We start from the raw sequence: 13,765 nt of genomic DNA, 5'->3' as shown, positions 1-13,765 counted from the left end.
AGAGAAACTTCAGTCTTGGGAGCCATTGTGTACGGTTGATCTCAGCATTTGCATTCATGTCTCAGGCGGTGCTAACTGCTGTAAACAGAGACTGCTTGACCTATTAGTTCAGGCTTCTTACTTACTAACTCTTACAACTGAAATTAACCCATTTCTATTAATCTGTGTATCACCATGGGGCTGTAGCTTACCAGTAAAGGTTCTGGGCATCTTTCTCCTTCAGTAGCTACATGGCATCTCCCTGCTCTGCCAACTCTTTCTCTATATCTCTGTTCAGATTTCCCACATGACTTTATTCTGCTAAGCCATTGACGGACACAGCTTTATTCATTATCCAATAAAAGCAACACATATACAGAAGGACATCTCACATCAAACTGCTACTAAGACAGAGGACACAGAGACTCCATTTGTCAACCACGTTCATTCCAGATGTGCCAAGTACCTGGTGGTAATCAGTAAACTAGCTGGCTACTTGCTGTAGAATCAAGGGGCATAAAAACATCTCCAGTCCTTGTCACAGAGGGTAGTTTTGTGCTTGTGATCCAGACTTCTGCCAATGTTAGTTCCTGCTATCCAGCAGGAACTGGGAAAGGGACGCCCCCCCCCCCCGTTTATTAAATTCCAAAGAGATGATTACTAGGTTCTGAGAAAGACATAATTGGGTTCCTGGCAATCAACAGGCAGAAGATTCGTTTATTAGTAACTTTTTTATTGCTGTGATAAAGCACAGCAGTGGAAACCAGGTCACCAGGTCCTTAGAGTATGACTTGCCCTACATCCCCCTGGTATCCTCATTCTCTGTTCTCAGCTTCCTGGTTTCCCTGATGCTAACTTTTCTGCTCTCTCATGCTGCTTTGACTACAATGACTGATATCTCTGAAAATGCGAGTCAAAATGAATAATTCATCTTATTCTGTCAGGTATTTGGTCTACATATGCAAGAGTAACAAATACACAAGTATTTTAAGAAAACTATGCATGTGGAGCGAGATCGTCCCTTAATTTTATTTATTTATTTATTTTTACTATGGAATCATGTTTATTTCTGTTATGTCATTAGCTATTTGAGACAGATACCAGGCAAAATGTACCCAATTTAATTTATAACTTTTTTTAAAAAAAAAACAAGACAATAATTACAACATTTCTCCGTTCCCCCATTTCATCCCTTCAAACCCCCCATATGCCCTTCTTGCTCTGGTTCAAATTCATCTCTTTTGCCATTAATTTTTATTAAATGCATATATGTATATACATATACATTCCTAAATATGACTTGCTCAGTGTGTATAATGTTACTCAGACATATGTTTTTAGGGCAAAGCATTTGATACAAACAAGCAACTTGTACTCTTTCCTGGGGAAGAACATTTCTCCTGCTCGCCTCACTCCTTCGTTGCCTGTAGTTCTTCATTTAGGCTTGAGTTGGAAAACAAGAGTGAAGCCTTTGGAAAGGATGCTCACTAGACATTTAAAGAGAACTGGACGAGTACAATGGTCCTGTAGCTTTGCAAGGACAAAGGTCCCTGGAAGGTGGGCTTTAGACCTGTCTTTTGATTGTTGCATTTCCATTGTACAACCATGTGCCCTATCTGCTGTTAGCATGTTAGGGATGATTGATCTGCCTTCTCCACCATCAGTCAAATCTCAGAACACATAAACAACCCAAACCAGGCATCACGGCCTCAGAAATGAGTCAGGAAAGTAACTTGGTTGGGGAGAGGCTGCTGGCTGCTGCTTGGATATCTGATAATCAGACAAGATTGGCAGAGCGTAGATCCCCGAGCTTACTTATGCTCTGAGACCGCAGGTGGGTGATTGGATCTATTGATTGACTGATTGATTCTTTCTTTCTTTTTTTAATGAGGCAGGGACTCATGGTGCCCAGACTATTCTGGAACTCACCATGTAAATGATAATTATCTTGAACTCCTTAACCTCCTGCTCTCCTTGTCCAAGTGTGGGAATTGTAGCAGGTGCCACCATTCTCAGCTCAGATTTTTTCAGTCTGCAAAAACCAAGGTCAAAAGCAATTTCAGTGGCTACACCGGGTGTCTTAGACATATCGCATACTTATCCATGAGCTCAGCATATCGACAAAGAGCTGCAAGGGACAGGATCTGAAAGTTCTGACACACTGCCCAGCACGGCAGGGGATCCATAAATGTCAGACCCCTTCCTGAAAGGAAGTGAGTCATGTTTGGAGGTGGCTGTGTTTGCGCAGCTCTTCGGCTGTAGTGGGTACAGAGACAGGGACAACTGTGGGGATTCTGAGCTGCTGGCATTTTCATTGTTGTCAGCTGCACATTGAAATGGCTCTGCAGCTAGGCTGAAGACTGGGATTTGAAAGGGATCCATTTACCTTTAAAACCAATTGTCCTGAATGTCAGTGAAGCAGTGTGTAGCTCTATGGCACTTCTCTGATTGTGAAGTAGCTGCAGACAGAGTGCCAACTTTAGACACCAAGCAACACTAGATGTAATAGCATGCAAAGATGTTGGAATAAGTTCTTTTTTTCTTGTGAACCGCTTTCTTTCTTCCTCTAAACAATGGCACCTAGCACTTTGTAAGCATCATTTCCTCTAACCCTCACAGCACAGTCTAGGAACCGTTAGCATGACATCATGAGCTGCTGTGCATTAGAGTGAGATGGATGGAAAGAGGGCTGGACTTTACACCTCGTGAGAAAACTATGGTACCCTGGACTCTCTGGACTCCCATACATTGACCTGTTCCCACCCCCAGTCATTCTGAATGGACAGATAGAGGTCTAGGAAGAGATGAAGAGGGATAGGAATGAAACCAGTACCAGAGCAGTTCACTGCCAGGGACTCTTCATGGCACAGCTGGATATTATAAAGGACCCAAAGTGCGGCTGTGTAATACAGTTTACTGTAAAACATTTGTTAATACAGTAGTATACTTGGTATGGTAGCTCGCTTCTGTAATCTTAGCGCTTGGGAGGCTGAGGCAGGAATAGTGATATAAGTTTGAACACAGCCTAGGCTACATAATGAGCCCTAGGGCAGTCTTAGACACAGCATAAGAGCCTGTTTTCTTTCTTTTAAAAAACGAAACTACATCTGGTGGCTCATGGCTGTGTTCCCAGTACTCATGAGCAAATGAAGGAGCATTACTGTAAGTTTGAGGCCAATCTGGGCTACATAGTGCTAGGACAGCCTGGGCTATAGTTAAAGAATATGTCTCAGAACCAAACAAAAAAAAAAAAAACCCAAAAAAACAAAAAAAACCCACAAAAAACAAAATACCTACAAGTAGACTGGATGAAGTGGGCACAGCTATAATCTCTGCACTAGTGGAGGCTGGAGAATTAGGAGTTCAAGGCTATCCTCAGCTACATAGTGAGTTGGAGATCAATTTGAGCTTTATGCGGTTCTGTCTAAAAAACTAAGAAAAACAACAAACAAACAAAACATGACTTCCCAAACTTGAGCTGAGCAAAGATGATACCACTAGGCATACCAAAGTGGATGGGGAAAAGCCCACGAGGCCTCAACCCTATACAAAGAATTCTAGGCAATTAAGAAATGCTAGGAACAGGAGAGGTGGTCTTCCCTAGGGAAGAGCATACCAGTTAGTTGTCTGGTGCCAAATGGCCAGCCCTGAAAACATATATACAAATAACATTATATGGACTAAGCTTATATGGACTAAGCAGGTTATATTTAGAAATATATATATATATATATATATATATATATGGATGTAATAATGTATTATATACATATATGCATGTAATAGCAGTTAATGATAAATGAGGCTATGAATTTCAAGTAGAGCAGGAGAATGTATGGGAGCGTTTGAAGGAAAGAAAGGAAAGGGAGAAATGTACTTATAATCTCAAAAAAGAATTTAAAAACTACCCACAGAACCAGGATACACGACAGTTAAGATTTTGGAAATATGAATCATACTTTTAGGCTTAGTTCATAAAAATACTTCCTGTAGGTTGCATGCTCTAAGTATTGTGGTGACTGTGCTGATAATAATAGTGATAAAGGGGTAGGAATGGTGCTGGTAACCATGGTGATGGTAGTGATGCTTGTGATGAGGGGATGGTGATGGGTGATAATCATGTTGACAGTGGTGCTGACGATGGTAACCATAGTGATAATGATGGTAGTGATGATAGTATTGAGATAGGGATGATAGAGGTGATGATTATGATTATAGTGATGCTGCTGACCATGATGATGGTCAGGTAGTGATGATGACATCTGTGTTCACTAAGAATTAGCACTAAGCCTATCACTGGCCTATGAACTTCCTAGACTTTTCGGCCACTCACAGTTTTCACTGTACCTCCATAATGCATTATCACTATTCTCATTCAGAAGGAAGAGAGGGCTCAAAGCACTCTTTCCAGTGACATGCAGCAAAAGATAAAGCAAGGATCAAGGTGCCAAGTGAGAAAATGATATTATAACAAATAGTTAGGAGTTCCCCTTATACCACACTCTGTGGAGGTCTTCCATGCATCATCCAGCGGTGTAATCCGAGCATTCTCTGAGGTGGATATCATTAGTTATTTTTGACGCTGTTGCTAATTTGTTAAGAAAAGTGCTACTGAATGTCTGTCTGAGTTGCTCCTTCAGGTCCCACAGCCAAAACTAGAAGCACAAGGAACATATATGTGGTGAAAGTGACCACAGCGTTGAGTGTGCAGAGCTACCTGGTCCCCTCCCTCCACCTTCCTTCTACCTTTCTCCCACGCTTGCTCTTCACCAACACTCACTTCTTCCTCTGTCTCACGTTCCTGGAAGACCACACACTTTCTCTTTCCCTCAGCCTGGACATTCTGATCCACTTCTGACTGTGGTTACGGATCTAATCTAGGACCATCATCTACCCTTCTAGTGACGTCTGCCATCCCTGACTACGTTCAGGTTCAGGAGTGATAAACCAGGCTCGGAGAACTCAATTCTGCCTTCCTCCCAGCCCTGTTGGCTTATGCTCCCCTAAGGGACCTGAAACTCAGCTGGACATTTTCACAAACAGTCTTTCAAGCTGGACCTGCTTCTGCCCATGTCTTCATGGTTGGCGTGCAACCACATGATAGAAAATTTGAAGAGTGGAAGAAAGTACCAAAATATGCTTGTATATTTGCGGTGAAGCTCTGGTGACATTTTTTGTGACCTAACTTGTCTTTTCTGTTTCCTTCCCAAGGGAAACCAAGGAGAACGTGGTGCAGAGGGTGAGGTGGGACAGAAAGGTGATCAGGTAAGGCCATTGATGTCGTAAAGAAGCTTGTATTGTAAGAAAGGCCTCCCTCTCATCTGTGTCCTCCCGTTCCACTTCCGTGCCTGCAGAGGAATGTCTGAATCTTGTTTTCCTGCTCTCCGTTGTGACCTCTATGCTGGCTCTCACCCCGATCCATCTCCCAGTGGTCCGAGGAGCCTTCATCTTTCCATTTTCTCTCCTCGCTCCCCATGATTATTTCTCCCTCACTGAAGTGTTCCCAATCTCCAGTAAACAGCCCTTTCTCCCCCCTCCATTTCTGAAGCTCTTCTTTTTACACTCATGGTACTATTTGAAATGCTTCATAGCCCTTCTTGAGCCCGTCATTGCCTGGTCAGGCTAGCTGGACCCCCTCTCCTGATGCATGGGAGGATGACACCAATACCAATACTTCCCTCCTATGGATCTGAAATACTGCTTCCCCACTGTCCCCAGGCAGTAGCGCTGGCTGATTCTGCACAGCCTTGCTTGGGCAGCTTTAGTGCTTACTAAGTGACTTGTGCATTGTCTCCACTGCCAACATTTCCTCTTCCTTCTTGTTCCCACTCTCTACCAGCCCTCCCTTTCTGCTTTCACACTGCTTTGTGTCTCACTCCAGTGCTCGTGGTAACTCATTCCATGCCAGGCACCACTCCAGAATCTGAGATACAAAACGAGCAAGGGTGAATCCTAACCTCAGGGCATATTGGTGCAGGTGGGTGGAGGGCGAGCCACCAAGTCCATGATCCTCAAGCAGCTATATGAGGTCTGTGTTTAAGGTTTTCCTCCTCTGTATTTTGGAGAAGCAAAAGTATCTGGGTTATCCCACTTAGAATAGCATGCCAGCAACAAACACTCTGTACATTGTACTGAGTATTGTTTATGTTTTCCAGGGGCAGGTTTGGAGAGGTAGGCGAGAGAAAGAATTTCCTTGGTATTAGTTTGTATCTTTAGCATTGCCATACAAGACTGAATGTTAAATACTAAATTCTACATGATAAAGAATGAATGGCTCATTCTGTAACTCACAGGAAACCCCACATGTGAAAATAGATTATTTCTGTAATATTATCATAGTAGCAATGTCAGAGCTAAATTATTCCAAACTTATTCTGTTAAGGAGGTACACAGAGAGAGAGACAGAGAGAGAGAAGGGAGAAAGAAAGCTATAGATATGTCTTGATGGATAATAATAAAGTATTTATCTTGAAAGCATGATGTATGGGTTTGATTATTCAGGGCTTATGTTAAAAATAAACAAACAAAGATGGTGTGGTGGCCTACGGTTGTTACTGGTATAGACACGTGATCCTTGGGGTTTGCTGGCCAGTCAGCCTAGCCTTCTTGGCAAATCCCAGGAAAGTGAGAACTCTGTACCAAAAACTTAGTGTGCGTATCTGCAAGGTTGGGAGCATAATAAAAAATAAAATTTCAGGTTCCATCTAGATAGAAGACACAGTCCCTTTTATTTGATCTCTGAGGGACATTTCTGGGCATTGTTTGTTCGTCTGTATATGCATTTTCATACATATGCATGAATGTGCTTTCTCTCTCTGTGTCTCTCTCTCTCTGTGTCTCTCTGTGTCTCTCTGTGTCTCTCTCTCTCTCTCTCTCTCACACACACACACACACACACACACATACACACACTCACACACACACAGCACTTTATATCCATGGCCTTGGTAGCCATAGAATAAACCAAGCATGACTGCAAATGTATTATTATCTCTGAAATAATGTAATAACATCTCTTCCTTTATTGTTTCATTGCAGTAAATATTATAGGTAGTCCAGATATAGTTAAAAGTATATGGACAGGTGTGAACAACTCATATGTCTTTTTGTATAAAGGACTTGGGCACCCCTGAATTCTGGTGTCTTGGGAAGATACCCTGGAACCAAGCCCCGTAGAAGTGGCAACTCTGTGGCATTGCCCTTGCCCACTTTGTTTTCAGTTCTTCTTTAGTGGGACACTGTATGCATATCTGGAAGGTTGGGAGTGTAATAAAATGATTTTTCAGGTTCCATCTAGATACAAGATAGAGTCCCTTTTGTTTTTATCTACATCCTCAGCTACTCCCATATGTCTTCCCCCCTTCCCAAATGATTTTGAAATAAATCCTCTGTTAAGACATATTCATTTCTATACATATTATGATGAGCTTTTTTAAAAAAAATTTCGAGACAAGGTTTCTCTGTAGCTTTGGAACTTGTCCTAGAAGTCACTCTGTAGACCAGACTGGCCTTGAACCCACAGAGATCCACCTGTCTCTGCCTCCTGGGTGCTGGGATTAAAGGCATGTACCACCACTGCCTGGCTGGATGAACTTTTTTAAACCTATGTAGTCACTAAGGTTACATGAAAAAGAGACCCTTTGTGCCAGAGTCTTTAACCAGTCTTATCACTTGGCTTAAGAGGCAGACTCAGGATTCGTTTCTGGAACTTTTTTAAACCTATGGAGTCACTAAGGTTACATGAAAAAGAGACCCTTTGTGTCAGAGTCTTCAGACTCAGGATTGGTTTCTGAAACTTGTTATTTGTTTCAAGTTGAAAGGTTTTTTTTATGAGTCACTTTTGAATAATTATCTTTTTTGTATTCCTAGGGTCACCCTGGAGTTCCAGGCTTCATGGGCCCACCAGGGAATCCTGGGTCACCAGTAAGTAGACTCTCTAATAATGTTTGTCTCATGACTTCGGCATTCAAGACATGTGTCCATTCTCCATGGAGACTGCATCACACTGAACCTATCTTATTTTAAGGGATGGGATTGCCATTAAAACACCTAGGGATGACAAAGAAGTAATTGGGATGAATATTCAGGGATCTGAGTAGCCTTGAGAGAGAGGCTGCTCAGGGTGATTTTGGGCCTGAGGACCCCTGGCAAGGAACGATGAAGCCAGTATTTCAAGGTTATGATCTTGAGTAAATAACTCATTTACATTGAACTTGAAGATGCCCATATAAGCCTAGATTCTCCCCATTGTTCTGGGATAATTAGAAGTTATTGTTCACTGTTATTTTTTAACCACTTACTGTTATTCTCAGACATTTTTGATAACTATAATGTCTGTCTACTATTAATACCATCCAATTTATTGTGCCTTTTAAGCAAATAATTTCCTTGCTCTTGTAGTGATTGTAGCCATGACATTGACACAGGGCCTCAGCATCTTTCTGTTCCTACAGATTAGTCATGTTGTATTCCTGCGTGGATCCAACTGCAGTTGCAGCTCTTAGATTCATTGAAGGTAGCCATGACAACAAGCAGTGTCAATTACTGTCCCTGCTGAGCCCAGGACCCCAGAGATTTTCATGGATTCTTCATGAAACTCTTGTCTCTCAGACCTTGCAAACAAGGCCACTCTGAATGACTCAGAGCCTATTGACAAGGAACCTGTGCTAGCAGAAATGAGGATTTTTAAAATAAAATTTTAAAAAGATTGTCAGTTTGGATAATGAAGTTAAACTGGATTTGTTGTTTTATGCTTTGTGTACACTGTGTATTTGTGTGTATGTGTGTTTGTGCACATGTGTATATGTGTACGTGTCTATGTATATGCATGGAGATGCCCTTAGAATCCAGAAAGGGGGCATCAGAGCTCCTCAAACTGAAGTGACAGATAACTGTAAGATGTCACGTGGGTGCTGGGAACCAAACCTATGCTCTTAACCATTGGACCATCACCATCTTTTCTGTCCCTGCTTTGCCTTTTTAGATAGCCACTCACATGTAAGAGCGTGTAACAGCAATTGGCTTTTTATAGTAAACCTCTACTTCAAGTTGATAATAAAATTATTCATATCAGAGAACGAAAAGTTTACTTTAAGTCTTTGTTGGATCCAAAAATCAGGTAAACTGAATCCTGACAAAGGTGGGACTCCAGTGGATATTGGGGACAGTCATTAGAATTAATCAAAGAGGAACATATGAGAGACAGGTGGCTTTATTAAAAATCAGTCCATTAGTGAGTAATTCCTTGTCACGGTAGTTTAACCTCCAAGTGCACCCGTCAGCTGAGGATCACAGAGCTGGGACACAGCCTTAAACTTTCATCCCTTCACCCTGATAGTTCCAAAGCTAGTACATGGCTCTAGTACCTTCCCACCAGAGATCGCTATAACTTAGTGCTCCTCGGCAAATGTCAAGCACAGGTCCTGGCTTTGGATACTCACGCTACATGCTGAGACTGAAACACAGAGGCCAGCACCATCAGACGCCAATGGGTCTGTTTCCAGTTGAGCAATGCTTACAGCTTATGTAAATGCTTACTGAGAGGCCATCTCTTTTATGCCCTGCTTTGTGCTGCAGTGCTGGGGCTTAGGTGATGAGTCATCCCATAGGCTCAGTGGTTGGTCCCACAGGAGCAACTCAAGAGCAGAGAAGTAACCAGCCTGGCCATTTATTCATAAGTGCTTATTATTTGGCAGGCTCTGTCCAGGGTATTCATGGTCTAGGCTCCAAGTCCTCAGAGCTCTTCCAGCATTTATTTTCTGCCTGCAGCCAGTGTCCTTCCTCCAGATAAAACCTTTACCACTTTCCTACTTAGCTTTTGATTCCCACTTCACAAAGTCCAGGGTTCAGGGAAAGAAACGTTAGCAAACTTTGTGTAGAAAAATCCAGACTTGAAAAAGAAACTACACGTAGCTTTGGATTAAATGTGTAGTTTCACCAATGACCTCATACTATTAGTTTAAATATCACTGATCTCCCTATAGTTCATGAATAGTATTTGACTTTTTATCTCGCCTAAGAGATGTGGGCAATCAAGCAGCATTCTGCCTTAAGAACTTGCAATCCATGGAAAATCAGTCCTATTTACATCATCAACTTTCATCGAAGTACAAGGCTATAATATGATTACTTCTCTATTCTTATAACATGGCTAGCACATAAAAAAGTCACTTAATCCATACATATAAATCAATCAAATGCTGCTGAATAGTTGTCAATGCAGATCTGTGAGAAATTGTTCACACGTGCTTCCATGTCTAGTCTATATCTACTGTAGGTCTGGCCTTGGATGGAAGATAGACATATGATATTAGATGGGCCTTTGTGCAAAGTCCTTGGGATTTTTTTGGTGATGGTTAATTCTTTATGTGTGTTGCCCTTTTCAACCCATCCAGCAACATCCAACATGTGGTGGTTGCTTGCTTTTTCTGCATTCCACAAAGGAGTTGGGATGTGGAGCGGTCACGTGACTTGCACTGGGTTGCAGAGCTACTCTGTGAAGAGGAAGGATTCTGAGTTTGAGGTTTTGTCTAAGTTAATCTCTTTATCCTGTGCTAAACACCTCTTCTGACTCATCTCAGACATTCCCCGTCTCCCTAAGATGGAGGCCGTTTCCTTACTTTCAGAGAGACAGGAGTTGAGCTTAGGTCACATGGAGCTCATGAATGCTAGAGAGGGGCGAATGCCTTAGCTCACCTAAAGATTGCTCCCTTCATCCCCCAGTGCATTCTGCCCCCACTCCCATTTGGTTATTCAAAAATACTGACCGAGTGTAATCCAGGAGCGTCTTCAGTTCCCAGGAAGAAATCACACCGTTTGTGTTGTAGGAGGGGTTGGAAAAGAGGACTATAGACACTAAGCAAATTTAAAGTCAACAAACACTGGGGTGTCAGACATTGGCATGTGCTACAGAAAAACAAAGTTACAAAAGGAGAAAGATACTATTGTGGTTTATGAGAGACCAGTGCTTGAACTTCTCAATTTTGCCAGTAGTAAATATCTTAGAAACTGATGCCTGAATTGAGCCTGTGGGCATGGGGGCAAGGATGAAGGCAGAAGGAACAACACTCCCAAAAGCAGTAGTATAGAATCATGCCCGAGGCTCATCTGTACTACCTATTCACTTCTCCAGAACCCTTTTTCCGTCTTTTTAAAAGTGTTGTCTTAGGGATGATTGTCTGGGCAGTACTTTGTCCCTTTCTTATGTGGTTGCTCCCCCGGCCTCATTTCAGCTGCACATGAAACTGGTCTTCTGCCTTGTCTTTTTAGGGAACCGATGGAAATGCAGGCCCTGCAGGCCCACCAGGACTTCAAGGGGCTCCGGTAAGTTTTGTGGGAGACCCAATAACCATCCTTATGTTGACCTTTAGGACTTTTTAGAGCCCTGTGTTTGCCAGCTCTCCTCCTGTCCTCTCCTGTGGTAAGCCCACATGTTCATTGCCATGGTTCTTGTATGGAAAATGCTTGACACATTGCCTTCTAGGTATCTCATTACTTTACTGCTAAAATGATGAGATGGTCTGGTGACCTGTGATTCCCTAGTGGAAACAAGTTCTAAATGTATGTTCCATCTCACCTTGTGAGAGTAGCTTCTGTCCCGAGTAACCCAGGTGAACGGAGAGGCCCATCCTGTGCTGTGGTGTGCTCAGGTGTGTTTCAGGCCACAGCGCTGTTATCACAATTGTACCTCCAGAGGAAGGTACAAGTCAGAAAAGAAGGTCACTGCTCAAGGTCCCCCAATCATAGCTGGTATCTTTGGTGGTTGAACTCAATGCCCTATAATCTCAAAACCTAGAATTCTTTTCTTTCCACCAAGCTGCTAGAACCAAATCTGGATTCAGTGCCATAAAGCAAAAACTGAAATACAGGTCAGGAGTCACTGTGCTGGTTGAGTCCATGCATGACATTAAAGTTACATCCAATATATCAATGGTTTTTATCCCTTCTGGCCTCTCTCCAGCCATTTCAGTCTTGTAAGGGAAGTCTTTTAAGCTCAAGTATCTGTCCCCAAATGAATTCATGGAGCAGGATTTCCAATGCAAATTACACAAGGGTCTTTAATTCATACTAGAGTTTGGACTACACCTCCACCACACCAACGCAATGGGTGTGTGAAGTACAGCCCTAAACCCGGGGAAAGGGCAAATTTTAAAGGGAAAATGCCACAATCAGGGGAGTTTGAGTCCTGTCGTCTTGGAATTGGGTGAGGAGTACATAGGATAAGACAGTTTCTGAAACCACTGGTCAGTTTCGGGGCACGAAAACCTAACAGAGAACCATAAATTACTGATAAGGTATCTTCAAGGACAAGGTGCCTCCCAAGAACATCTGGACCTCCCAAGAAATTTTATGGCCCTGCTCCCTATCTTCTTAATTGGCCATTTTTAGGATATCTGCTATGGCGTTACATTTCTGGAACTGAGATCCCCCCACCCCAAGCTCATTATATGGCTTAAGATGAAGTCCCTTCTTTAAAATGGAGTTTGGAAAGTCAGGTCCTCACAAGTCTAGGACCATTATACCCATTTTATGAATAAGGAGAATGAGACTGGAGAAGCAGTGAACATTTAACAGACGAGTCAGAGCCAATAGTTGGTTACAGAAAGCTCGACAGCAAAGTCACAAAGAATGAGGTTGGGCTGCTGCTCCTGTGTCTCTGGCAAGTTCATGTGCAGAAGGACCCTTAGGGTACAGTTAGCAACCCTACATCCTTCTTTGCCAGCATGGAAAAGCGGTGCCCAGTCAACAGAGGCATGCAGAAAATGAATGTCCAGCTTGGGACTTAAGTCAATTTGAAGACATCACATTGGTGTTCTTTCTACTATTTCACACCAACTCACCATGGAGCGCTGAGATTGAATAACCAGCAGCCCCATGGCCCTTCGTAGGATCATCCTTCGGTCAATCCGTTTGAAGCAACCAATGCATAAATCCCAGGATAGAAAGCACTGCAGGCAGCTTTTTATTGATTCTCAGACCATAAAAGATTTTCCCAATAAAACTAATGGACTGTTTGCCTGAGGAGACTAAGATACTGAGCCCAGTTGTAACATCATTACATTGCTTTGAATTAAACTCTATTAAATAAGACTTTGATTCTATCATGGGACCCCTTGGTAAGTTATGGTAGCAGTTGGGGCTGCCCACAGTCCTGATAGATTACTATAAATATTAAATTGGGATATGGTCCAAGTTTTCTTAGGTGAAATGATATTGACTGGGTAATGTGGATACACACAGTTCATACAATCCTAAGTATTATCACTGTTTTGAATTAAAACATATGAATGACCTGCCATTATTTTGATACAACATGAAGGGCAGCGGTATGATGTTGAGTCCCCAAATGGCATCTCTTCTAAACACTCTTATAAAACACAATGTCTAAATAGCCTCTCCTTGCTACCAGAAGTGGTTTGAGGGCATAACTCCTCTGAAGCAATATGAGTGGAGAATTTTAGATTGTTGGGCTTTTCTTGATCTTTTACAGCTGTGTTATAGCTATCTATTTACACAGCAAGGAACTTGTGTTTTCAAAGCCACGACTTAATTTGAAAAAAAAATCATTATTTCCTGCCTGATTTCAATTAGTTGCTTAATAAATATTTAAATGTGTTAATTCCACGAGCAAACTTAAGGGAAAATGTCCCGTGTCACCTTGTTTGCATTCAGCTCGAAAGAGAGATCACAGAGGTGCCATGATGCAGACTGGACCAGAGTGTTCTGGAAGATCAGTGGTGCTGGCTCTGCGTGCTGGAATATATAACCAGAGGCTAGGTAGAGAGTG

General features: G+C 42.4%; 1 protein-coding gene across 3 annotated transcripts in view; it reads left to right on the top strand.

The window, feature by feature from the left end:
• Window positions 1-13,765, top strand: part of Col22a1 (collagen type XXII alpha 1 chain) — a 225,483-nt gene that overhangs the window by 170,036 nt on the left and 41,682 nt on the right. For all 3 annotated transcript variants that reach the window (XM_075959464.1, XM_075959463.1, XM_075959465.1), the window contains 3 exons: window positions 5,191-5,244; window positions 7,849-7,902; window positions 11,248-11,301. In XM_075959464.1, the coding sequence (XP_075815579.1) occupies window positions 5,191-5,244; window positions 7,849-7,902; window positions 11,248-11,301 (162 nt within the window). The remainder of the gene's footprint in view (window positions 1-5,190; window positions 5,245-7,848; window positions 7,903-11,247; window positions 11,302-13,765) is intronic.

The sequence above is a fragment of the Microtus pennsylvanicus genome, chromosome 2, assembly GCF_037038515.1.
Source record: "Microtus pennsylvanicus isolate mMicPen1 chromosome 2, mMicPen1.hap1, whole genome shotgun sequence".
NCBI lineage: Eukaryota > Metazoa > Chordata > Mammalia > Rodentia > Cricetidae > Microtus > Microtus pennsylvanicus.
This window is presented reverse-complemented; position numbering and strand designations above follow the sequence as displayed.